The sequence below is a fragment of the Bradysia coprophila genome, unplaced genomic scaffold (genome assembly GCF_014529535.1).
Source record: "Bradysia coprophila strain Holo2 unplaced genomic scaffold, BU_Bcop_v1 contig_151, whole genome shotgun sequence".
Classification (NCBI taxonomy): Eukaryota; Metazoa; Arthropoda; class Insecta; order Diptera; family Sciaridae; genus Bradysia; species Bradysia coprophila.
Window position 1 is genome coordinate 3423889 of NW_023503423.1, and position 24577 is coordinate 3448465.

At 36.3% G+C, this 24577-nt stretch overlaps 1 protein-coding gene and 1 long non-coding RNA gene across 2 annotated transcripts; both read right to left on the reverse strand.

Annotated features, from left to right (window-relative positions):
- Positions 1-13155: 13155 nt before the first annotated feature.
- Positions 13156-21513, reverse strand: LOC119074500 (segmentation protein even-skipped). The gene is made up of 4 exons (XM_037180656.1): positions 21136-21513; positions 18512-18702; positions 15622-15730; positions 13156-15463 (listed from the first exon to the last, which is right to left on the reverse strand). Exons 1-4 carry the CDS (start codon positions 21257-21259, stop codon positions 15048-15050), a joined length of 840 nt encoding a protein of 279 aa, XP_037036551.1. The 5' UTR covers positions 21260-21513; the 3' UTR covers positions 13156-15047.
- Positions 13156-23987, reverse strand: LOC119074501. Its single transcript, XR_005087200.1, has 2 exons — positions 23956-23987; positions 13156-13802 (listed from the first exon to the last, which is right to left on the reverse strand). It is a non-coding gene; the product is annotated as an uncharacterized LOC119074501 (long non-coding RNA).
- Between the last annotated feature and the right edge of the window lie 590 nt (positions 23988-24577).

Here is a 24577-nt window from a genome sequence, read left to right on the forward strand (position 1 = left end):
TTGCTCAAAAACACACGAGTGAGTTTCCGAGTATCACAAAGTTGTTTCATAAGCAATCAATTATGTAGCAGTATCGAAGGTACTGGTTTACCGTGTGACACATGCGAAAGTTGAGTTTCACGTAAAATTCACGAAAAATGAACAGAAAATAGTCCACCGTATAAAGGATAATTTTCGCAAAGGACATATTGCTGAATAATATTCAACTTTCGTATGAGTCTGATAGTAAAATATCGAATTGTTACAATTGTGTATTGGTAAATTACGTAATATTACCGAAACATCGGTAATATTGGTAATTTAAGATTTCGGTAATATTACCCAATGTTACGTAATATTACCGTAATATTACGTAATATTACCGACAATAAATAAATTACCGGTAATTTCCCATCTCTGCCAGGGACTAAAATAAGGATTTTTTTCGGTGTAGCCAGATCTTGTCAGGGGCCCATATTTTTGCTCTGAAGGGGCCAAATCTAAATCTGTCTATTATTAGTGAGTCATAGACATATCCACCAGAATTTATCCAAAATAGACAGATTTTCATAAATCGCACTTTTCAGGTCCTAGGTATGATTTTTTGTAATACTGAATTTTGATGATACAAAAACAGTAAACTGCACAACTCTTAAAGTATAAGTGAATCTCTGATTCGAGTAAATAATTATTTAGGTATAAAAAAACATTTAAAGGAAAAATGCGATGCAGGCGAAATTTTTAAATTTCTTGGTTTGTGCAGCCTGTAGGCAATCTTCTGACCAGAAGTAGTTTTAATTCTTCGGGTTCTGGTGAAGACGTTTCTTTTGGCGCAGCGGGAAGAACTGACCGGGAAATATCTAGATCTGCAAATTTGAAGTTAGAATTTTGACGTGGTAATTCAAACTTTAGAAGTCTTGACCGCTAATGGTGTGGCATTTTACGTCAGAACTCAAAAAATTTAACGAATGATTCGGTTTTCGTCTTTAAATTTATTTTTATTTTATCCTTAAACTTTCTTGACGCAAGTTTTGTTGGTAGTTGCATTGGTTCAATTGTTGAGTTCAGTCGAAGCATTAATTGCATGGTGATTATAGCCATAGGGGTAGGTCAAATGCTGTAAATATACTCCTCAGTTAGAAAAACGGTTTCGCCATAAATACAGTGAAATTTGGTGTTAGGGAATCTCGCGCCGCGTCATTCACAATAACTTACAAAGTGACATCTTCCTTATACAAAATGTGTATTATTGTGAATGACGCGGCGCGAGATTCCCAGCAACCAGAATCTGTGGTGGCAAATGTCGATAGCAGAGCATGTCAACAGCTACGATTTACTGTATAAATTCCAGTCGGGATATCGTCCAAAGCATAGCACAACTACGGCTCTGTTGAGAGTGACGCATGATATACGTGAAAGTCTACACAAACGACAAGTTGGAAAAAAGTTCATATCGTTTTTGCTGCTGTTGGACTTCTCGAGTGCGTTTGACTTAGTACATCATGGTCTGCTGTTAGATAAGCTGAGGAAAAAATTCTTTTTTTGCCGCTGAACTGATTAAATCCTATCTGTCTGGCAGATGTCAGGCGGTGATGATTGATAACTATTTGTCGGAGTTCCTGTACACTAATAAAGGTGTTCCACAAGGATCGGTCCTATTCCCCCTACTGTTCTCGCTATTCATTAATGACCTTCCCAACGTAATTATTCATTGTCAGTGTCATTTGTTTGCTGATGACGTTCAACTATACAAGCACCAGGACTGGTTTAAATTCAAGGAAGGTGTGGACCAGATTAACGAAGACTTAAACAGAATTCGACAGTGGGCTGAAGAAAATAAACTGATTTTGAATGCGAGAAAGTCAATGGCGATTGTCATCTCTGAATCTGAAATTGAGATTGATGATCCCTGTTCTTGCTCATAAATGGTGATCGAATTCATTACTTCCGGAAGGCAAGAGTACTGGGACTATGGATAAACAACATGATGACATGGACAGATCAAGTGAGACAGATATTGCAAAGGGTGTATGGTGGATTGCGAAGCCTCTGGAGTTGCGCCTCATGCTAGTGAAAACGTTGATTCTTCCGCATTTTACTTATTGTGATTCTGTCATGTGCGACATGGATGCCAGTTCGAGACATTCACTGCAAGTAGCGATGAATGCCTGTGTGCGATTTGCGTTCAAGCTAAAGCGGAGAGATCACATTTCGACGCAAGAAGTAGCTGTGTTGGGATGCTCATATCCGAACTTTAGAAAGTATAAAATGTGTTTGGTGCTACGGAGTGTTCTGATAAGTAAGCAACCTGGCTATTTAGCTGAACTTTTGAAATTTACGCGTAGTGCTCGGAACCCGTCGTTGATTGTGCCATGCGCTGTGAGATCCATACTGAAGGATTCTTTCTTTGTTCAAGCTATCACTTTGTGGAATTCGCTTTCGCTAGATTTGAAGAGGAATATGTCATCTGAATCTTTTCCTGATGAGTGTTTGCGTTTTTTTGTCATTAATGATTAGACTCTATTATGCTCTCTTTTGCTGTTTTTGATGTTTTTATTCTCTCTCTCTCTCTCTCTCTCTATCTCTCTATGTTTGTATAAAGACAAGGTAAGAATCGAATGAAAAGGTTTAGAGCTCAAATTATGAAATTGTGATTTATGTCCGACATCACAGGTAGTGTTAAGGCGATAGCCTTCTGTGAATCATTGAAATAAACATACATACATACATACTTTGAGGGGCACTGTCGCCAATTGCCTATACACTTGTTCCTTACTTTAGTCCCTGGTTGCATCCCTCGCCTTCGACTCGAACAAAATAAAAATTTCCAAGCAACACTGACAAAAAAGTTTCGAAAAACTCACCTGTCGCAGGTAACTTTGTCTCCAGGTAATCTACAATAGCTGCCACAGCTGTAGCGCCCCCAGCGCCCCATACAAAAAATACAGCTGCGGCAGATAATGTAGATTACCTGGAGACAAAGTTACCTGCAACAGCTGAGTTTTTCGAAACTTTTTTGTCAGTGAAGGACATAATCTACGATTATTCACTGTACTCTCGGAAAATGAGTCTATTTTGCCTTGTCTAATTGCCTTGCCCATGCCACCCTTGGTAAAATCCAAAGTCCGAAACAATTACGTTCTTTTGACCGTTTACCACGTTAGTAAGGATGTAATCTACTATTGGTTCGATCCGTTGAAATGCTCTGGGTAGAAAAGAAGTAACCAGACTTTAGAATTAATAATTATACTGACCAGTGTCGTCTGAGTTTGTTGGGAAGCACCGTCCAACTTTTTATGCTTAATCATTTCGAGGATTAAATTAATTATTTAAAAAAAAAACACATTCTACATTCCTGTGATCTGTTTAGTGTATTCTTATGGAAATCGGTTTATTCAATTAAAAACTGTACACAGTTCCATTTGTCACCCCCCAAACTACAAAGTGTTGACTTCTTTTTTCGCTGCTTTATTATTTAGTCATATTTAAGTACTATAGTACATGAGTACACAGCAAGCGTATCAGTACCCAATTATAATATTATAAGAACATATTGTTACGCCTGGTCTGGTGTATACTAAACATGGAAAAAATCCCATAATCCCATGTTAATACACAGCAAATCTGTCTACAAAATTGATATAAATATGATGTAAAACATAATTTCTCGTTCCGACTCAACCCTCCACATTTTATTGTATAGAATCGACTTTAACAGAGAGATGAGACGTATATAATGTCGAAATAATTTCTTTATTCAAAATATTTATGGCATCGCACAGTTATTTTACGGGGGGTAGCTCAATGATAGTGTCAATACACGCGATTCGTTTCATATAAATTTCGGAACGATGGCGATATCTTTTCTCAAAATGTGATTTGTTTCGATGTTTATCGGCAATATTATGAAACTTCTTATCAATTTTTATTCACGGACATTAGGAACAATGAAATTGACATCAATTTTGAAATTTGTTACGCTAAGTCAATGTGTGTGACATGAGACTGCTAACTGGTATGAATATGGTCGATAAATACAATCAATTTTATAGCTTTAGTTATAATGGGCTGCCTCATAGTATTTTATTGCATTTGAATATGGGAAAAGCAGAATATTATGGGCTGATGTCATCCTAAAAGAATATTTGGCAAAAAATGAGATGAGTAGATGCGACAGGGCCTAATTTAACGTATTTCCGTAATAAGATTTTTTTTTTCAAAATAAAAATTTTCTTTTTATTTACTCAATTTACATTAATAATAATTTGTTCGGGATTATAAATAAAAAATTTCATTTAACTTTTTCGATGGCGGTATCGTCCCCAATATAGATGCAACATTTCCCTTTTGTATCGCTATGCTAATGCGTTGAATCAGGTACGATGTAGACCGTTTTTCGTTTGTCACATCTGCGATTTTACTGCCTATCTTCTTGATTAAATCTAACCCATGTTTACCAATAACTCCCGAAGTTTCCGAGCCGATGGGCACAAAGCAGAATTGATTGGACAAATCAGAATAATGGCGAAATTTCTTATCTTCGGCCTGTTTTGCAGCATATCCTACATGTCTTGAGGTTGATTCCAGATATGAAGGGGCGAAAGTGTCCCGACATGTATAATCCCAGAGAAGGGATTTTCCACGTTCCCATGGTACGAGAGTTAAGCCGTCTGGTAATTTTCCATCTGGTCTTGAGCATCCGGGGGGTTCCAAGATTGCAGGAACTTCCGCTGATCGTAGAGCTCGCTGGAGGATATTATTTGCTGATGCATGTCGAATCCTTGTACCTTTTGCCTTTGAACAGGATAGTCCGTGTCTACCAAATTGATCGACCTTTTCTCCACAGATGCAAGTATGTGGTTGCACAATCGGTGTGCCTAAGCGTAGTGACATAGCGACTCTGAATTCATCATTTGATAGGTATGTTCCCAATTGGGGTGATGGAATCACCTGTAGCCATGCGCTGGTATGACACACTGAATTTGATAAAAGTCTTGCTTTATCTTCTTTGGTGTTGACCGATGAATGTATTGAACTGATTGTGTTGTTTATCATATTGATTTCCCAAGCGCTTTGGGACTTTCGTACTGCTGCATCTGGCAAGTCACCATGTTTGTCACACCAAAGTTCTTCTGCCTCCGATTTTGCAAAATCAATTTGTCGGTATTGTTCAGATAACAAATTGTCTAACAAGTCGGAAACTTCGTAAATTGATGATAAAAAGCACGGTAGGGCTATGTCAGATGCATGACGGATCCCAATTCCTCCATATTTAATTGGCAAGGCTGATTCGGACCAAGCTTGAGGTGTTAATTGAACGTTGAGAAGTGATTCTAATGATTCTTTCAAAACTTCGTCATAATGTTGTAGACCAATACTGTTGAGCCACATTGGTGTTCCACGGAGAAAGAAAATCAATCGTGGAGTTGTGATCGAAACTCTCAACAGAAAATAGGCGCCATGTGCACTGATATTCGATAACTTCCTGGATAGTCGTTGTAAGTCGGCGATTTTATTATTCAGACAAACCACAGCGGCCTGTTCGGTAAGCGGGGTACCCAAAAGAAATTCGTTGCCCGTTTGTATTTCTTTAATTCCTTGGCAAATTGATTGAAATCTTTTCATTACTTCGTCGATTTCTTTGTTTGAATTTGAACCGAGGAATGCAATTTCGCATTTTTGATGATTGAGTTCCAAACCGACTTCATTCGCCTTCTTAATGATTAATTGAAGTGCACACAAAACATCATTAGGGCTGCCTGCAATAGTACCATCATCAAGGTACCATAAATTCAAATCCAAATTTATTAATTGAAGCGACGAAATAAATTTTTGAATTTAGGCAAAACAAAGCTGGACCAAGTGGATCACCCTGTTGAACGCCCCGTTGAGAAAGGATCAAATGATCGCCATAATAAACGTTCGTAGGGTGTCTGTAGCATTGCATGACAAATTTGAAAATCTCTGGAATATTCTGTTTAACCTCTTGCAGCAGTGCATCTCTACGGAGTTCATTAAATAATAAGATTGACTTTCTCACTGGATCTCAAGCTCCGACTTCCTAGTTTTCAATGACTTAAACGCGTAAATGAAGCAGCTTCAGTTGTAAATATTTTTGCTACCTGTCTCATGCGAAAGTTGAATATTACATAGCAATTTACCCCCTGCGAAAATGACCCATTACATGTGGACTATTTTCGGTTTATTCTTTTCATTATCATATGTGGAAATCAATTTTAGCAAACCAGAATTCATTGGATGCTGCTATGGACTTCATTAATTCGGTAACAACTTTCTGATAAAAGCAAACTGACAAGTGTGTTTTCGAGAAACAAGCTTGTATACTTGTTGTTGATCATACAACACTCTTATGAGTTTGCTTTTATGACATTACGTCATTCAATGAACTGAACCAATTTTCAGAATTAATAAACATTTTCAAACTAGCGATGCTTAAATCCTATTGTCTGCTAAAAGACTCTGTAACGACGGCGTATTTCTTGCTTACCTCTTGAATAAAAATGAAACTCGTGTGAACTACGGCCCTCGCTTCGCTGTAGCCGCAAAATTCACACTTTTTGTTTAGCATCGACACCAAGATATCCCACAAAAAGTTCTTTTCGAATAAAAAAGGTTTTGGAAATCCTTTAAACATTACTCAGTCGTCGTATGATAAAGTGACCAGACAGATATTCTGTTGGAAATGTGTGTCAGATCGCGAGGTCCATTTTAGCGCATCGTTGACGTTAACTTCACGAATTTCATTCCTCGACGATTAAAAACAGTTTTTGGAAATCAGTTGAGAATTAGTCAGGTTATCGTATTATCAAGGAATGAACGAAGTGTGACAAACATTATCATCTATTTAATGCGTGTACGATTTCATGTGTGTTTTTATTCACACCAAGAAATCATGACTCCTATCTTTGCGAGAAAGCGCAAGGCCTATTTTAATTGCATAAGCCTCCGAATATTTCTTGTGTTCATGCTATAAGCAGAGCTGTGTCATACATTCATGCATTTTCAATCATAGTGAACATTTTAGAGTGTAAGACCAATGCCCTATCTAGCAACCAAATTTCGTTTTGACACAGTCAAAATACCACCTTATTTTGACAAATGTGACACTGACTCTTATTGTAATAGAGTTCGTGCCGCGCTCTTTTTTAAAGCAATATCGACGTCAAAAGAACGCAAAAAGGACAGATTTTAAACTTCATTTAATTTTTGCACACCAAAATGACGGAGCAACACACAAAAGAAGACGTCAAAATCATAAATTATTCATTGTCGAACACCGAAATGGTGGAATTAGACTTAATATTTTCAACCCGAATAAGGACATCGCTGCTCATACTTCATTTAATTTAATTTTTTTGCAATTCCGGTCCATAATCATCACCTTTCCATGCATCCATTTAATGTCGTTTTGAAGGTATTTATTTCACAGTGCGTTTTTGATTATTTTTTTCGCACTTGGGCTTTTTCACATTTTTTTCGCACGCTACATAGCTTAGTACCTTTAAGAAAGACTAAATTTTATAAATAAAAACTTTGCACAGACCAGGATTTGAACATCCAACACCAAAATTCTTCCAAACACCAAGCAACGACCATAGCCATTCGGCTACAGAGTCACACAATTATACAGAACGTATTGTTGAAGCGTACATACTAAGCATTGACTACTTGATTTTATTTAGCGCGTCTCTATACATCACAATACAATGTGTATATAGTGCAGGTTGCTTGATCGTTCAAATGAATTCATGTTTGCATGTGATTGTTTGGTAGAAATTTTGGTAATATTTTGCATTGGAAAGGTGATTATGGCCCGAAATTGCGAAAAACGTTGTATCTACCACGGTAGGTATTCCGGTATTTTTTCGCACACGACGTCTTGTCGACCTCGGCTTCGCCTCGGATCGACAATTGACATCTAGTGCGAAAAAATACCTTCATACCTACCTTGGTAGATAAATAACTATTAGACCCGTACGAAGTACTGGGGTCTTATGCGTTTACGCATACGTCCGTAACACGTCGAATTGGACTCCCTGAGTAAGGGGAAACCTATTGTGGTTGTCTAGAGATGCCAAATCAGTGAAAAAAAATGTCCGTCTGTCCGTCTGTCCGTCTGCACGATAACTTGAGTAAAACGCATCCGATTTTGAAAATTCTTTTTTTTTCCCGTTTGGTAATGTCAAAAGACACGCTAAGTTCGAAGATGAGTGATTTTGGATCGACCCCTCCCGAGCTGTGGCCCAATAAGTGCTTTACGGTTTTTCGAAGATATCTCCGGACATTCGAATGTTACACTTGTAACTGATACGTCAAATAAAAGGTATTTACAATACCGATCGACAAAAAAATGGAAATCGGATGACCGACTCGTGAGTTAGACCCCTTGGTGTGGAACAGGCACAGGGCGGCAAGCAGTTTTTGCTTGTAGGTCGGCCACATTTGAACATATTTCGTCTGTTTTAGCTTTATTAGATAGGTATTGACCGTACCAATCAGGGAAAAAAAGTTTTTGAAATTATGTTCTCCGGAGCGTGAGCTAGGTCTCTTGGAGTGAGCTCTTATCTGGCTACTCGGCCGTACAGTGAACGTGGAGTATTTTGTCAATATCTCGAGTAAATTTTGACCGAATTTCATGAATTTTTAGCCCCGTACGAAGTACGAAGGGGCTTATAGGATTACGATGCCGTGTGTAATTGATGGAATTCGAAGCAGACGGTGAGGGCAAAGTGTTTGCCTATGTTCATAGATGACGAATCCGCAATAAAAATTTGGGCCGTCTGTCCGTCTGTCCGTCACGTCGATATCTTAAGTAAATCAAATCCGATTTCAAAATTTTTTTTTCCCTGAAAGATAGTCAAAATAGTGAGGCTAAGTTCGAAGATGGGCATATTCGGGTCGGCCCTTCGTGAGTTAGGGCCACCTAAGTGATTCATTTGAAAGATAATCGAACACCGAATAGAATATTTTTGAAAAAAATAATTAAATTTGGGTCCTCGGACTAAGGCCGCTACTAGGGCCCTATGCGTATTTTACATACAACTCGAGTAAATTTCATCCGTTTTTCGTAATTTTTGTTTCATTTGAAAGATAATCGAACACCGAATAGAATGTTGTTGAAAAAAATAATTAAATTTGGGTCCTCGGACTAAGGCCGCTACTAGGGCCCTATGCGTATTTTACATACAACTCGAGTAAATTTCATCCGTTTTTCGTAATTTTTGCTTCATTTGAAAGATAATCGAACACCGAATAGAATGTTGTTGAAAAAAAAATTAAATTTGGGTCCTTGGACTAAGGCCGCTACTAGGTCCCTATGTGTATTTTACATATAACTCGAGTATATTTCATCCGTTTTTCGTAATTTTTGTTTCATTTGAAAGATAATCGAACACCGAATAGAATATTTTTGAAAAAAATAATTAAATTTGGGTCCTCGGACTAAGGCCGCTACTAGGGCCCTATGCGTATTTTACATACAACTCGAGTAAATTTCATCCGTTTTTCGTAATTTTTGTTTCATTTGGAAGGTAATCGAACGCCGAATAGAAAGTTGTTGAAAAAAAATTAAATTTGGGTCCTTGGACTAAGGCCACTACTAGGGCCCTATGTGTATTTTACATTGAACTCGAGTAAATTTCATTCGTTTTTCGTAATTTTTGTGTCATTTGGAAGGTAATCAAAGGCCGAATAGAATGTTGTTGAAAAAAAATTAAATTTGGGTCCTCGGACTAAGGCCGCTACTAGGGCCCTATGCGTATTTTACATACAACTCGAGTAAATTTCATCCGTTTTTCGTAATTTTTGTTTCATTTGAAAGATAATCGAACACCGAATAGAATGTTGTTGAAAAAAAAATTAAATTTGGGTCCTTGGACTAAGGCCGCTACTAGGGCCCTATGTGTATTTTACATATAACTCGTGCAAATTTTCTCCGTTTTTCGTAATTTTTGTTTCATTTGGAAGGTAATCAAAAGCCGAATAGAATGTTGTTGAAAAAAAAATAAATTTGGGTCCTCGGACTAAGGCCGCTACTAGGGCCCTATGCGTATTTTACATACAACTCGAGTAAATTTCATCCGTTTTTCGTAATTTTTGCTTCATTTGAAAGATAATCGAACACCGAATAGAATGTTGTTGAAAAAAAAATTAAATTTGGGTCCTTGGACTAAGGCCGCTACTAGGTCCCTATGTGTATTTTACATATAACTCGAGTAAATTTCATCCGTTTTTCGTAATTTTTGTTTCATTTGAAAGATAATCGAACACCGAATAGAATGTTGTTGAAAAAAATAATTAAATTTGGGTCCTCGGACTAAGGCCGCTACTAGGGCCCTATGCGTATTTTACATACAACTCGAGTAAATTTCATCCGTTTTTCGTAATTTTTGCTTCATTTGAAAGATAATCGAACACCGAATAGAATGTTGTTGAAAAAAAAATTAAATTTGGGTCCTTGGACTAAGGCCGCTACTAGGTCCCTATGTGTATTTTACATATAACTCGAGTATATTTCATCCGTTTTTCGTAATTTTTGTTTCATTTGAAAGATAATCGAACACCGAATAGAATATTTTTGAAAAAAATAATTAAATTTGGGTCCTCGGACTAAGGCCGCTACTAGGGCCCTATGCGTATTTTACATACAACTCGAGTAAATTTCATCCGTTTTTCGTAATTTTTGTTTCATTTGGAAGGTAATCGAACGCCGAATAGAAAGTTGTTGAAAAAAAAATTAAATTTGGGTCCTTGGACTAAGGCCACTACTAGGGCCCTATGTGTATTTTACATTGAACTCGAGTAAATTTCATTCGTTTTTCGTAATTTTTGTGTCATTTGGAAGGTAATCAAAGGCCGAATAGAATGTTGTTGAAAAAAAATTAAATTTGGGTCCTCGGACTAAGGCCGCTACTAGGGCCCTATGCGTATTTTACATACAACTCGAGTAAATTTCATCCGTTTTTCGTAATTTTTGTTTCATTTGAAAGATAATCGAACACCGAATAGAATGTTGTTGAAAAAAAAAATTAAATTTGGGTCCTTGGACTAAGGCCGCTACTAGGGCCCTATGTGTATTTTACATATAACTCGTGCAAATTTTCTCCGTTTTTCGTAATTTTTGTTTCATTTGGAAGGTAATCAAAAGCCGAATAGAATGTTGTTGAAAAAAAAATAAATTTGGGTCCTCGGACTAAGGCCGCTACTAGGGCCCTATGCGTATTTTACATACAACTCGAGTAAATTTCATCCGTTTTTCGTAATTTTTGTTTCATTTGGAAGGTAATCAAAAGCCGAATAGAATGTTGTTGAAAAAAAAAATTAAATTTGGGTCCTTGGACTAAGGCCGCTACTAGGTCCCTATGTGTATTTTACATATAACTCGAGTAAATTTCATCCGTTTTTCGTAATTTTTGTTTCATTTGAAAGATAATCGAACACCGAATAGAATGTTGTTGAAAAAAATAATTAAATTTGGGTCCTCGGACTAAGGCCGCTACTAGGGCCCTATGTGTATTTTACATATAACTCGAGCAAATTTCATCCGTTTTCCGTATTTTTTGTTTCATTTGGAAGGTAATCAAAGGCCGAATAGAATGTAGTTGAAAAAAATAAATAAATTTGGATCCTCGGACTGAGGCCGATACTAGGCCCTATGTGTATTTATACTCAATAAATTAAAATTTTAGGGCTATTTGAAATTTTTGTTTTATTTGAGAGGAACGTCGTACGGGGCTTCGTAATTGCGCTATGCGCAATTTCTAAGATGTACACATTACATAATAATTTTACTTTAACTACTTTAACCGGCGCATAGGCTTACGGTCAAAGTAGGGTGACAGACGCACTAGGGTCACGTACGCAATAGATATACGGGTTTGTACGGGGCTCAGTCGCAGCAAACGCTCCGACTGTTCTGATGGCTCGTTTTTTGTTTGAAAGGTATTAACGAATGTAAAGCGTCGGTAAAATTTCCGGTCTCCTAACAAAATGGCTGCCGGTGGCCATATTGGATTTTAATAAAAATGATATAAAGTGGGAAAAATGGTACTTAGAGAGTTTCTGTTAACATGGAAATAATTTGTTATGTGTGTGGGGTGTTTCAGGCATTCCATATATGGACATCTACATATATCTATATTCACCTATATTGAGCCATATACAGGCATATAGAGCTATATAATAGCATATATTCCTCTGTGAAATGTTTATTTACAGTGAAATATAGGTAAATATAGCTGTTTAAATAGGAATTTATGAAATTTGTCTTCGTACGGGGCTGTCTATATTGCCTCCGGCAATTTATTTGTATATGCTAACAAGGCAAAGAAAGATAATGTAAGTGATTTTAAAGGGCGAATAGCTTTTCAGTAGAGAATGAAGTAAAAGAAATGAAGAGTTTCACAGTAAAGGCTTTTGATACGAATAGGTGTTTCGTACGGGTCGGCGTTAGCTATGTTTAAAATTGTAAAATTGCCTATGACAGGATACACTGTACCGTTTTTACACCTTAATTTTCCTAGTTTGGTTGCCAGTCAAGAATAACTGCAGTAATTGCCAATTTCAGATAATTGCCCTGATGCGGTTGGTGATATACTCCAGAAGCTAGCATACATCTGCGCATTTTCACATTCTTACAGACAATAAAATTCTTAGTTTCATTGTGCATATAGGTGGTTGAAGTTGAAGAATTTTTTTTAACTTACGTTGATATTGAAGTATTGGTTTGCTCTGTTTCTTTAACAGACCATCCTTTAAAAAAATGTTACTTTACAAGCAAAATTAGCTAAATAGTCTCGCTCATAGGTCCTATACTATATATGCATGTTCAGCTAAATGGCAATAAATCGATGTATAATGATTGTTACACACCGAAGTTACGATAACATTTTCGGAAAAAGAATCTTCGTCAAGCATTTTGTGCGCCGAAAATAAATATTTTGTTGTGGTAAAATGTTACCGAAATTCATAAAGTAATTTCTCTCTGGTTACCCAATAAAAAGGGATCGCAGTAAAACATTTAAAGAAAATAAAAAACGGCATCTTTTCCTTTGATTCCGTTGATGGCTTTATTACCTTGGGATCGGAGCCAATATCCTTGAATATAGTTTGTTGTGCGTAGAATTTTGGAGAAAGAAATTTAAATAAAAAAAAATCTTTTTTCTCATTCTATGTCTGGTTTTTTCTTTATTATTATTTTTCCTCCTAACTATAATACATACGGTTTTTTGTTTGTTCTGATGCAAATATACACTTAACAATTTCAAATCCAAACTAAACAGAAATTACATCTAGGCTTCTTCTTCTTCTTCGTCTTCTATTACATATTATTATGAGGTGTTGAGGTATAATCAATTTATAATAAAATGTTTATTCGACTAAAATTCTGGTTTTCTGGTAAAGTAAGCTATTTATAACAATAGCCATTTCAATTTAACACATATACTCATCTTGCGGTAAGGACAAACAATTAAACTATAATTTACAGGTCAACATTACATTTTCTTGCATTATTTACAAATAAAATTTTCTTTTTTGAAATTAGAACCTAGAGCTTTGTACAATTTTAATACATTTTCCTATTTATACAATTCACTTGAGTGTACATTTGGTGATTAATTTTAATTTTTTTAGCTGCGACGACAAACGTCCATCAAACGTTTTATAACACGTCCATATACTCGCATCCATTTATGGTTCTTTGAGAAACAAATTTTGAGATTTCTGTGATTTCGTCGGATTATTTAGCTATTTTCCTAACATGAGCGCTAAAGAAAGATTTTCGGTTACGGTGTATTGTCTACCTCGGTTTCACCATTTTCCCATCGATTGCGTAAAATTTCATTAACACACAGGCTAGGAAGAAGATTTGGTGTACGGAATCAAGTGCAATGTTCATTTTTACTAACGTCACATTTACGCACTAGTGCGGGAATATAATAAAATGTCGTTTACGCACTGCCTCGTTTGCAATTTAGTACAAAAAACATTTGTTTTCTCAGCTCAGTGACGTAAGTAAAAAGTTTCGTTGCCTACGCAACTACGCATCCGTAGTGCCTGAAAAAGCATTTATTACTCGGTGGCATGAATAACTATTCCGTTCATTTTATCCGATAATCGATTTTATCACTCCGACAAAACTGAAAATCGATGGAAAGAAAAATCACTAAAAAAATCATGAAAATCTCAAAAATTCTGCATCCATTCCAGCCATTTATGAACACCGCATTATAGTTCTTCCGGCCATACAACTTAGTGGTATTTGGTGTTTCTACATTTTAACTTGAAGTTATGTTGTGCTAACAAATGCACTCCTAACAATTGAGTAGAAAAAAACAAAACAAAAAAATCCGAAGACAGAGAGTGTACCCAGGGTACCATTACTGTCAAAGTCAAGCTGTGCATGAGAAGATATTAATTTAGACAAATGACTTTTTCGAACAAGTTGAATGACACCGATACTGTTCGTTTCGGATTCTAACATTTTCGGAAGCTTTTTCTACTTGATCGTTGGGAGTGCATTGCTGCTGAAATTTTGCAAATTATATCAAATTATGACCGGGCATGGAAATAATGTTTTTTTCAAAATTTCACGACAAACAAAAAATTAAAAAGTGAATTCCTGCTTCACTCATCTTTCGGATGGATAACCATTTACTGGGAGCTGAACTTTTCTTCCGAAAAAATGTCCCAGTATTCCAAAGGATCGCGCACTATTTTCATGCCCGCACGAAACATTTTTCTCCTTGAACAATTTCTACTGTGAGCCTCTGAATACAGATTATGGGAACTCCTCAAACTTGTGTTCGCATCAAATTTTATTTCCTTCGAACAGACACGTCCACAATGGAAATCTGGACAACAATTTACAGAGCACACGTAACCTTGAACGACTCACTTAAACACAAAATTATCAACTGAAAAAAATCTTCGGCAACATTTTGACCGTTCAAATTGTGAAAAAATCAAAAATTTAACTGACATCGTCTTTGGTAATGCCGCTTCACTACACTTAACAACAGTCCGACTTAAGGTCATTTCAATTCAAGCTACGCCTCCGATTTGTACGGTTTGAATAGCTTCGGTTTATCGTGTCCCTTCAATATGGTTTGATGACTGGTCGGCGACATTAGCTCGCTGTGCGAATTGGAAATGACATTTTTCAGCGGTGAGGTCAACTTGTCCGAACCGGGACTTAGCGAAGGCACAGAATGCGGCGAAGATTGGCTCTGTAGATCGTGCGGTGGTGTGTGCGTCTTTGGTATTGATAGTGCTGTGTAGCCATTGTTCATCATCGGATAGTTGTTGTTCGATAGTTGATGGGACCGTTGCGGTATTGGGTACGGTGAATATCGATAGCCATAGGAGAAATGATTTGAAGGCATTTGTGGTGGCATAACTGGCATTTGTGGTAGCATTGGTGTTGTTGGATAACCGTATGGCATACCAACGGAATTAGCAGCGGCTGTGTGAGGAGAAATAAAAATGGTCAGGGAATTCGTTTCGAAATTTTTCGCTGGTACAGTTATCCCAACCTCCACAATGTTTCATATTAAAACCGTGAGACTCATGGATTCAACATTCTTAAATCTATTCACAAATCAATTAGATGTGTTAACATACCTTGCAGTATTGATGCGGCGAACGCCGGATCTGAATACACAGCAGCATATGGCCATGCGACAGCGATCCGTTGGCGTTTGTCTTTCATGCGGCGATTTTGGAACCAGACCTTTAACGAAACGAGAAGAAAAAATTGATTAAAACAATGAATTTGCTGTTTCGTCTTTTTTTGGTATACATGGAAGTGATGATACGTTATGGCAATAATGTGTTTCTTCCATTCCGTTTAATAGCGTTAATCAATGATAATCATAATGAATTATTAGCGCTGTTATATTGTGATGGAAAAAAATGTATCGTATCATTTCAACGCTGAAGTTTAATTAATTTATATTTTATCACCGAGCAGAGAGGCTTTTTTGTGTGTGTGGTGTACGTCAATTAACACATTGGTGCTAAAGTTTACACTCATCGGGCATTCTGGTTTCTGTATCAGGAATAAAATTATTTGTTCTTGAAAACCATAAAATGTGAGGAAATTATTGTTGTGAAGATTAAGCTTAATTTGTCTTTAGCATAAATACGTTCATCACATTAAAAGTAATCAGAAACAAAAAAGAATTCTCCTAAAAGAAAAACAAAATTTTTACAAAAATTGAGAATGATTGAAGAATGATGGACATACACGAGACTTTGTTCAAAACAAAGTGACAGTTTCAAAGAGAAAAAACTCTTTTTCACCCCTTGGAAGATACAAGAGGTGAGAAAATAAAAATTTTCTCCCCTGAACTGTCATCATAGAGAGCGTCAACAAAACTCCATATTCTCACCAGAATTGAGTGAGAAAAAAAGGTTTATACGTCGCACGTATGAAAATACATTTCCAATTCCTCGTGTCCCGCGCGGCCTCTTAGAAAAAATTCTCTTGAATTTTCCCAAATTTTCTGGAGTTTTCTACAAAATTTGTTTCGACAAATTCGAGATACTAAGCACTTCGACAAAATCAAGAAATTTCACAAAAATTCAGGAGAATGCTTTCCCAAAAATTGGCCGCACTCGTTCAGCACTATAAAATGAATTAAAATGAAAGAGTTTCTATGCATTCGTTGTGGTGAAATAAGTGACTTTCACCCGCAGGAAATAGATCGGGGAAAGTGTTTTTCACAACGCAGGCGAGAAAATAGTAATTTTCTCACCTCAGCTGAAACTTCAGAAGCCTTTGTTGTGAAAATCGTTGTGTTTACCTCTGGAAAAAAGCAAAAAATTTCATTTTATCGGGTGACTTGTGACCCTCGCTACACTCTGGCCAGAAATAACACAATAAAATGAAATTTTTAATTTTTTTTCTTCCCTCGGTGAAAAATTAACTATTGACGAACTGCCTTCGGCTCCGATTGCATAACTTCATACGCATTAAGCATATATTGAAATATAATTATGAAGAAACGCCCCTACCTACCCTAAACTCAGCATGATATTTGTCTACCTACCTTCCGAGTCACTTCATTAAACAGGTAGACTTGTGAAGGTACAATGACCGTATTTCAGTTAGTTCAATTGAAACTGTTGGTATCAAACGTCGGCCTTTTCCATCTGTCAAAGTGACGTTTTAAACGTCAAACTAAAAAATTATGCAAATTGGTCTCTAGGTCGTTGATTTGTTGTCGTCAAATTTTCTTCAATTATTTTGCTGAAGTAGAAAAATAAAGAAAAGCTAACGACCCTGGGACCAATTCGAATAATTTTTTAGTTTGACGTTTAAAACGTCACTTTGACAGATGGAAAAGACCTACTTTTGATCCCAACAGTTTCAATTCTATTCAAATAGGACAAGAGTGATTTTGGATTGATGTGATCGACAATTAAACTGCGTCTTCCATAATTAATGCAGCTTAATTGTCGATTTCATCAATGGAAAATTGCTCGTCTGTTTACGGCCTAACATGAAGCACCCATTTGCGTACAAGTTCCTATAATAATTTCATAAAGTTGACCTCAAAAGAGCTAACAACCGAAAAGCTTTCAATCTTCGGATGTGCTTAACAAACTGTTTAATTTAGTTGAAACAATAAACTCTGTCAGATTGAAAATCAAAATAAAAAAAAAAGATTTTTCTTTTGGCACATTATGCCCCAACTTATGAAATGGATAAATAAATAAACGTTTGTTTCGACATCTCCATTTGAATATACCCAGAAAAATTATGATTTATTCTAGAATACATGTGTATACGTATATGATGGTGATCTCGGTGCGTATTTGTTTGTTTGAAAACTACCTACATTTTTAGTCACTATAAAAGCGTAATATTTATAATAATAAAAAAGAAGACTGTTGTAAAGTCGGCTCGCATCAAATTAAAATATCTCACACCGAACTTAACACAAGCGTAACAGCGGTAACAGCGGCTACATTAAAGATTTAAATGAATAAACTACTAATGTTATGGATAGGTAAAAAGCAATAATTATTGTTGATATTTAGATGGTTGATGAACAGGTTTCGAAAACTTAATGACGCTAATTGATTCGTAATATGTTTGTTGTATTATACATGAGAAGCTTTTTGCTGTTTTGAATTGAATAGAGTCTCTGATCGGTTTTTTTTAAAGCTGGTTGAGTCCTTCATTCGAATTAATGTGCGGCCCACATTTTTCGGTAAATATTTACTTGAATGATTGTCATTGTTTCTTAGCAGATTTAACAGAGATCAGAAAAAAGGTAGGGTAATGGCACTGGCTACGAGCCCCTTTCTTTATTTTAGCTATACGATTCTCTTTCCCTGTTTTATCTCACTCACGCATACACTCACGCATACACTCATATCCCCCTCACTCGGACCTCTATTTCACTTCTCGTAACTAGCGGAGGACTCGTAGCCAGTACTGTTACTCTATCCATCATACAAAAAACGAGGAACTGAACAAAACGGAAAGACTGACTGAACTTACCTTTATTGTCGATTCGGGTAGATTTAATTGGGCCGCCAATTCGCAACGTCTCGGTCGTGAAACGTAATTTTCTTTGTAGAATTCCTTTTCCAGTCGCGCCAATTGTTCTCTAGTGAATGCCGTTCGATATCTCCGAACTGATGGATCCACTGGAATACCATTTATGGAGTCCATGATGGGGCTACCACAATCTGTGAAAAAATCATTTTTTTTTTGTTTTAATTTTAATGCCTTAAGGGAAGACACCGGAATTCAGTTCAGCTGTCGCCAAAAGAGGTCTGACTCGAAATAATAAAAATTTGACTCATTGTTTTTATGGAATTTCAATGACGGGTTGTTGTCGGTTGAGAACATTCAATGCAGATCAGTTTCATCTGAAACGAAACCGTCGACAAGTTCCGTAGAAAGTTTACTCATTTTTACGAGTGTCACCCAAATGTTTCGAATATATGGACAATGGACAGTTATTTATTGAACCCTAACTAGCCGACAAATTGTAAAATACACCAATGACACAAATCGTTTGAAACATTTGTCTTTATTTCTATTTTCCAGCGTATACCATCATGGAAAAAAGACTATGAGCACGGAACGTCCCGAAGAGACAAATAACCATCTACGCCAGGTACACTATAAATCAGAATTATGATCATCTAAATTTCCTTAATAGGATTACAATTATTATAAGTAGTTAAAGGGTCACTATTTACTGCACCATAAAATTAAAAACAAATTTTTTGCTAATAACCAAAGCCATAAAAATTGTTCTTCTCCTGCCTTCGTTCAATAAAAGAAAAACCTTTTGGCAATATTTGAGGCGGTTTTCTGCAAACAAGATTATATCGCATTACTGACAATTAAGTTGAAAGTTGTTCTTTCTTTCTTTTTTGTTTGTTTTCCAATAACTTTTGAACGAACCCCCCGCTAGAACGAAATAAATCGTGTAATTTGATCCAGACTTGCCACTGACTTGAATGTTTTTCTATAGAAGATTAGCCCCTGACTTGAGTGTCAACTTTTGTTTGTCATCATTAATCGATTTTGCATGCTTGTGTACGTTAGGTGCACAGCACATTACAGTACAGAGATAATAGTATATTACGTCCATGCGTGAGCTTTGCGGAACGAGCCGAAGGCGAGTGGAGTAATCACACGATCTCTGTACTTTACAGTAGAGCAATGTAAAGTGCTATCTTCGTGGTCGATGTTGTAAACTAGGTTCTCGACTTCCGATCCATTTACGCCAACTCTAACGAAAATACCACTCCACAGTTCTATTAGCTTAAATATTGATTGTACAATCGTGTAAAGAATTCTCAATGAAAACATTCCGGTTAGCATCGTCTGTTCGGAGACGTTTCACTTAATAATCTTTTACTCGGGATCGTTAATCTTAAGGGTGATGAAATCAGACCATCATCGGTGCCAAAGACCTGACAATATGTTTTGGATTTTAAAGCGACTTGATGTTCCGTCGGCTTAGGCCTGGATGAATATTTGAAGAAATGTCATGGAAATCAAAATCCCTCTGCAGGGACGCCAAATTTCTTAAATTTTCAGGATTTCCTCAGTCAGACTTGGTGATTAAGAAGTTTTGCAAAAAATTGTATTGCTCATTAAACCGTACCTAATAGTGTCACCTATTTAAGACTGGTTGTGCCACGCCCCACCATTATTGGCTGTGAAAATTGCTTAAACATTTCCATGGATAATTACTCCGCATTATTTGCTTTGCAGGTAGAATGAGCAGAACGATGAAGGTAGTTCGATTGCAATAAATGTTGGTGATCGACACACATAGATAAGAAACAAATAATTCGAAGGACTAGAGTTTTGAAGCTGAACATTCCGTATCAAATTTGTAGCAGCTCGTCGGTTCTATGAGGATAATGATTCATAATTGAAATGCGGAATAATCAATGCTTCATTCAGCTTTGGTATATTTTATAATTACTTCTGTTTACCACCTACAAGCATTCCAATATCTTCAAGTATTTAAGCACTAATATGCGCCTCTATATACCACTATTAATGACTATACTTTAATTAATAGCCAGTAACGATCTCATTAAATGATAATCCAATTTGAATGTACCAAAAAAAAACCACGCACACACAACATCGTGTTCAAGTACACCGTTTCCGAACGGCAATGCTCAAATTTATATTAATTAAAACGAATCCATATGCTAAATGCAGCAGCTTACATTAAAAACTCGGGGTGCACTTGAGATGAACCGAAAATTGGATAATGTAGGTACTTAAGTGAGGTACTTATTTCTGGAAGAGTATGTTGTGAAAACGAAAATGAAACGAAAAGCAAGGTACGTAAAGGCCTTAAATTAGCTTCCGGATGCGGATTGGTTTTTTTTTGTAAAAAATCTAAAAATTGACGACGAACAAAGTCTAGTCATTTTAAAGTGTCTTCCGCATTTTAAATTGACTGAAGTGAAGTACATTCCCAAAGTGAAACCGTTTTCGGAAGAGACACTAATTGTTATACAATATGGGACCGAAACACCAGATGTCCGTTTATATTTAACTCTGCAAAAACCGATGTTTTTAGCAGCTACATTTCTCTTTGAGAATTTTCTTTAACAATTCTGTACACCTTTAACACTGACCTTTCATTGGTGGCGACGGCGGTGGTGTCGATGGTTTTCCGTATTGTTGTGGCATTAAATCCACGACTATTTGTTGTTCACGTTGTTGGTGCTCCAGAGCGAAACGGAATTCCTGCATATTCATCACAAATTTTTGATTTTCTTTTTTTATCTCGATTTTGGTATTTAATTCGTATGGTTCAGTTGGTGCAATTGGTTCACGGCCACATAAATTTTAATGTTCACAATAATTCAAACTCTTTCGGTTCGTAAACTCAATTTTTTGGAGTATAGCAATCACTTATCGTTGATGATTACCGGTAGTTTTAGATATTTTTAAATGCATTGACTCGGCACAAACTCACTCACTCAAACGCAATCACTGAATGTTAAAACTTCACTGAAATCCAAACCATCAATGGTGCTGTCCAATAGCTTATTAAATCTATTAGCACATCCAACTCCCGGTATGAATATACCTTAATGGAAGATGGGTGTTAACATTTTCTTATATACCTTCTCACACAGCGTCAGCTCATGCAGAATCATATAAACATTTTCGTTTGAGATGAACCAGCGACTGTGTGTATATAACCATATACACACAGCACACCACAAGAAACGACATATATAGGAAAGACCGAATTCGAACCAATCAGAATCCAGTTGGATTCAAGTGAACGGGCGGGAAAGAGACCGCATTCGGGTCGATTGGATTTTTCTTTCATTTTCATTTGCAGCACCACCAACGGAAAGTAGGTGGAAACGGATGATTATCGTTTGAAATCATGGCTCTAATCTAGTGAAATGAGCTAAACGAAAATCGTGGAAACAAAATATATCGCAACGGTTCGCGCGGAAATAGTGTGGCAATAGAACACATCAGGGATGTTTTATAAAACATTCATAAAAGAAAATTTTGTATTCATTGCGATGAAAAACGATTCGGCTGCTTCGTTCTGGTTCGAATGGAATTTTCAACAAGCTGAAGGAAAACAGGGATATTGACTTTAATAATAGGATTTTATCTAACCAATTAAGATGCTATACACTGCAGCGATATTAGATGTGTTTTGTATATATACACATGGAGTTGCTACATTATACATGACGGTCTTATATATGGCATCTATGGATCTGAGCATAAATATGTGTTTATATGTATTACCATTGCTTTTTATTACTTTACTGAGTTGTTTTACGCCGCATTATAAACGACATAAAGAATGTATAACAAACTATATCTATATATACGTACAGATGTAGCGTATATGATGCGCTAAACATTCGGTTGCGAGATTTAAAAGCTATGGCAATAAACGTAAAATGGATATAACAGATTGGGTGTAATTGTAAATAAATTTCTATTTAGTAAAAGTCACGTGAGAATCGAAATTATTTCACATTGTGTGACGACGACGGGATCAGGTCGTATATAAAAGCGCGCGGAGGCGATGTGATAAAAATATTGAATAATATTTTCGTTCAATTAAAAAGATAATTTACTTTGTTATGCGCGGGGGGCATTCTTCGGTGGGGTGGAATGGAAATCAACTTAATGACAGTCGGGTTTCCCTGAGGAATATTGTGTAGGAGGAGAAAAATCTAATTAGTAGAGAGTTTATCTCAGTTTTGGGCTATGCATTCTTTATGAACTAAATTGGTATTGTACGTAAATCCGTTTTTATGGATACAGTCAACGTAATTGTGAGGGGCAAACCACTCGATTTGCAACTCTTTCTTTTAAAGTGCAACTCTTTCACAGCTCATTTGCAACTCTTTTCGTATGTAACTCGTTTTCTTCAAAAAAATGTAAGTCAAATCAAAGATTATATTAAAGTGGTTCACCGTTCACTGTCAGTCTGATAGCATCAGAGGTTTTTTTTTTTAGATTTCTATTTATTCAGGAGCAGTAAAACCCTAGATTATTTTCACGCTTATTCAGAACTTTTATTATAAATGTCTTCTCAGACAGAATCAGACTAAACTAAAGGCCAAGCTCAAACTAAGTCGAGTTCACCGGTTACTAGATTAGTACAATTACAACTGGTAATCGCTTGAAACACATTAGAATTTATTTCTTTACCGTGCAACTCTTTGTTTTTATTATCGAATGCAACTGTTTTCTTACCGTGCAACTCTTTTGAGTGGTTTGCCCCTCGCGTAATTGTTGGTGTTGTTTTAGGCCGAAATGGTTTTTGGGTAATGTTTTGTTTTAAAACAAAGGCAATATAAAAGGGAAAATTAAAGCAACAGAAGGATCGTAATTGAAATTCAGTCAAATCAATTTTACATGCTACATGCGTCGAAAATCGTACTTTTTCATGTTTCAAGCAATTCTTTCGACTCCCTCAGCATGTAAAATACATTACATAACTCAGGACATAAACGAAAAGTCGTGTGTTTATTGACGTCTGCTTCGCCTTGGATCAACCAAATTCGCACGAAAACTCTACTTTTCAACTTTTTATCCCTTGTTATGTAATAGTATTTTACATGACTAGGGATAAAAAGACGAAAAGTAGAGTTTTCGTGCGAATTTTGTTGATCCAAGGCGTAGCCGAGGTCAATAAACATACGAAAACGAGACTTTTCATCTTTTATCCCGAGTTATGTAATGTATTTTACATGTTGAGAGCGTCAAAAATAGTGCTTGAAATATGAAAAGTTGGAAAGTACGGTTTTAGACGTATGTAGCATGTAAAATACTATTACATGCTACATGCGTCGAAAACCGTACTTTTCATGTTTTAAGCACTTCTTTCGACGCCCTCAGCATGTAAAATCCATTACGTAACTCGGGATAAAAATTAAAAGTCTCGTTTTCGTGTGTTTATTGACCTCGGCTTCGCCTCGGATCAACAAAATTCACACGAAAACTCTACTTTTCATCTTTTTATCCCTAGTAATGTAAAATACTATTTGTTAAAGTGGAAACATCTAAGTCCCATGATTCTGATATCAAACGAAACTAATTAAAGTCAACTTTCCAGAAAATTGTCCGACCTGGGCGGTTGAAATTTTTCAAAATATTTTGACAACGGTTTTTGACGAATTGCAGAAATAACTTTTTGCTTTTGACTGAAGCTAGTTAGATTGTCTTTCCACAGTCTTGATTCCAAAGGTTTGAAGTTCTGAAAAGTTAATTTTAAGAGACGTAAAAGAGATTCTAATTAAAAATATTTATCGCAGCTGTACAAAGTTAATTTTATAAGAAAAGCCTGAGCATGTGTGTTCAGAATACTGATCTGCGTCAAAATTGTCAAAACTTCAATACCCCTAGTGGTGGAATAAACTAAAGTCCACTTAGAAAGCAGAGCCCAAAGAATGAAGTAATGAAATCGTGGCGCCCTAGGCCAATCCAGGTTTCCTTATTGGAAAGTAAAAAGTTTAGAAAATTTGTTCGTTGTTCTTCGTCAATAGATTTGTATGTTTTATTAAAGAAAATTAAACGAAAGCGAAG

Coding starts and splice junctions, on each gene's coding strand:
- LOC119074500 (XM_037180656.1), bottom strand. CDS start 21,259: ATGAATATGCAGGAATTCCGTTTCGCTCTGGAGCACCAACAACGTGAA. Junction 18,703..21,135: donor GCCGTCGCCACCAATGAAAG/GTCAGTGTTAAA, acceptor ATTTTTTCACAG/ATTGTGGTAGCCCCATCATG. Junction 15,464..15,621: donor CGCCGCATCAATACTGCAAG/GTATGTTAACAC, acceptor CTCCTCACACAG/CCGCTGCTAATTCCGTTGGT.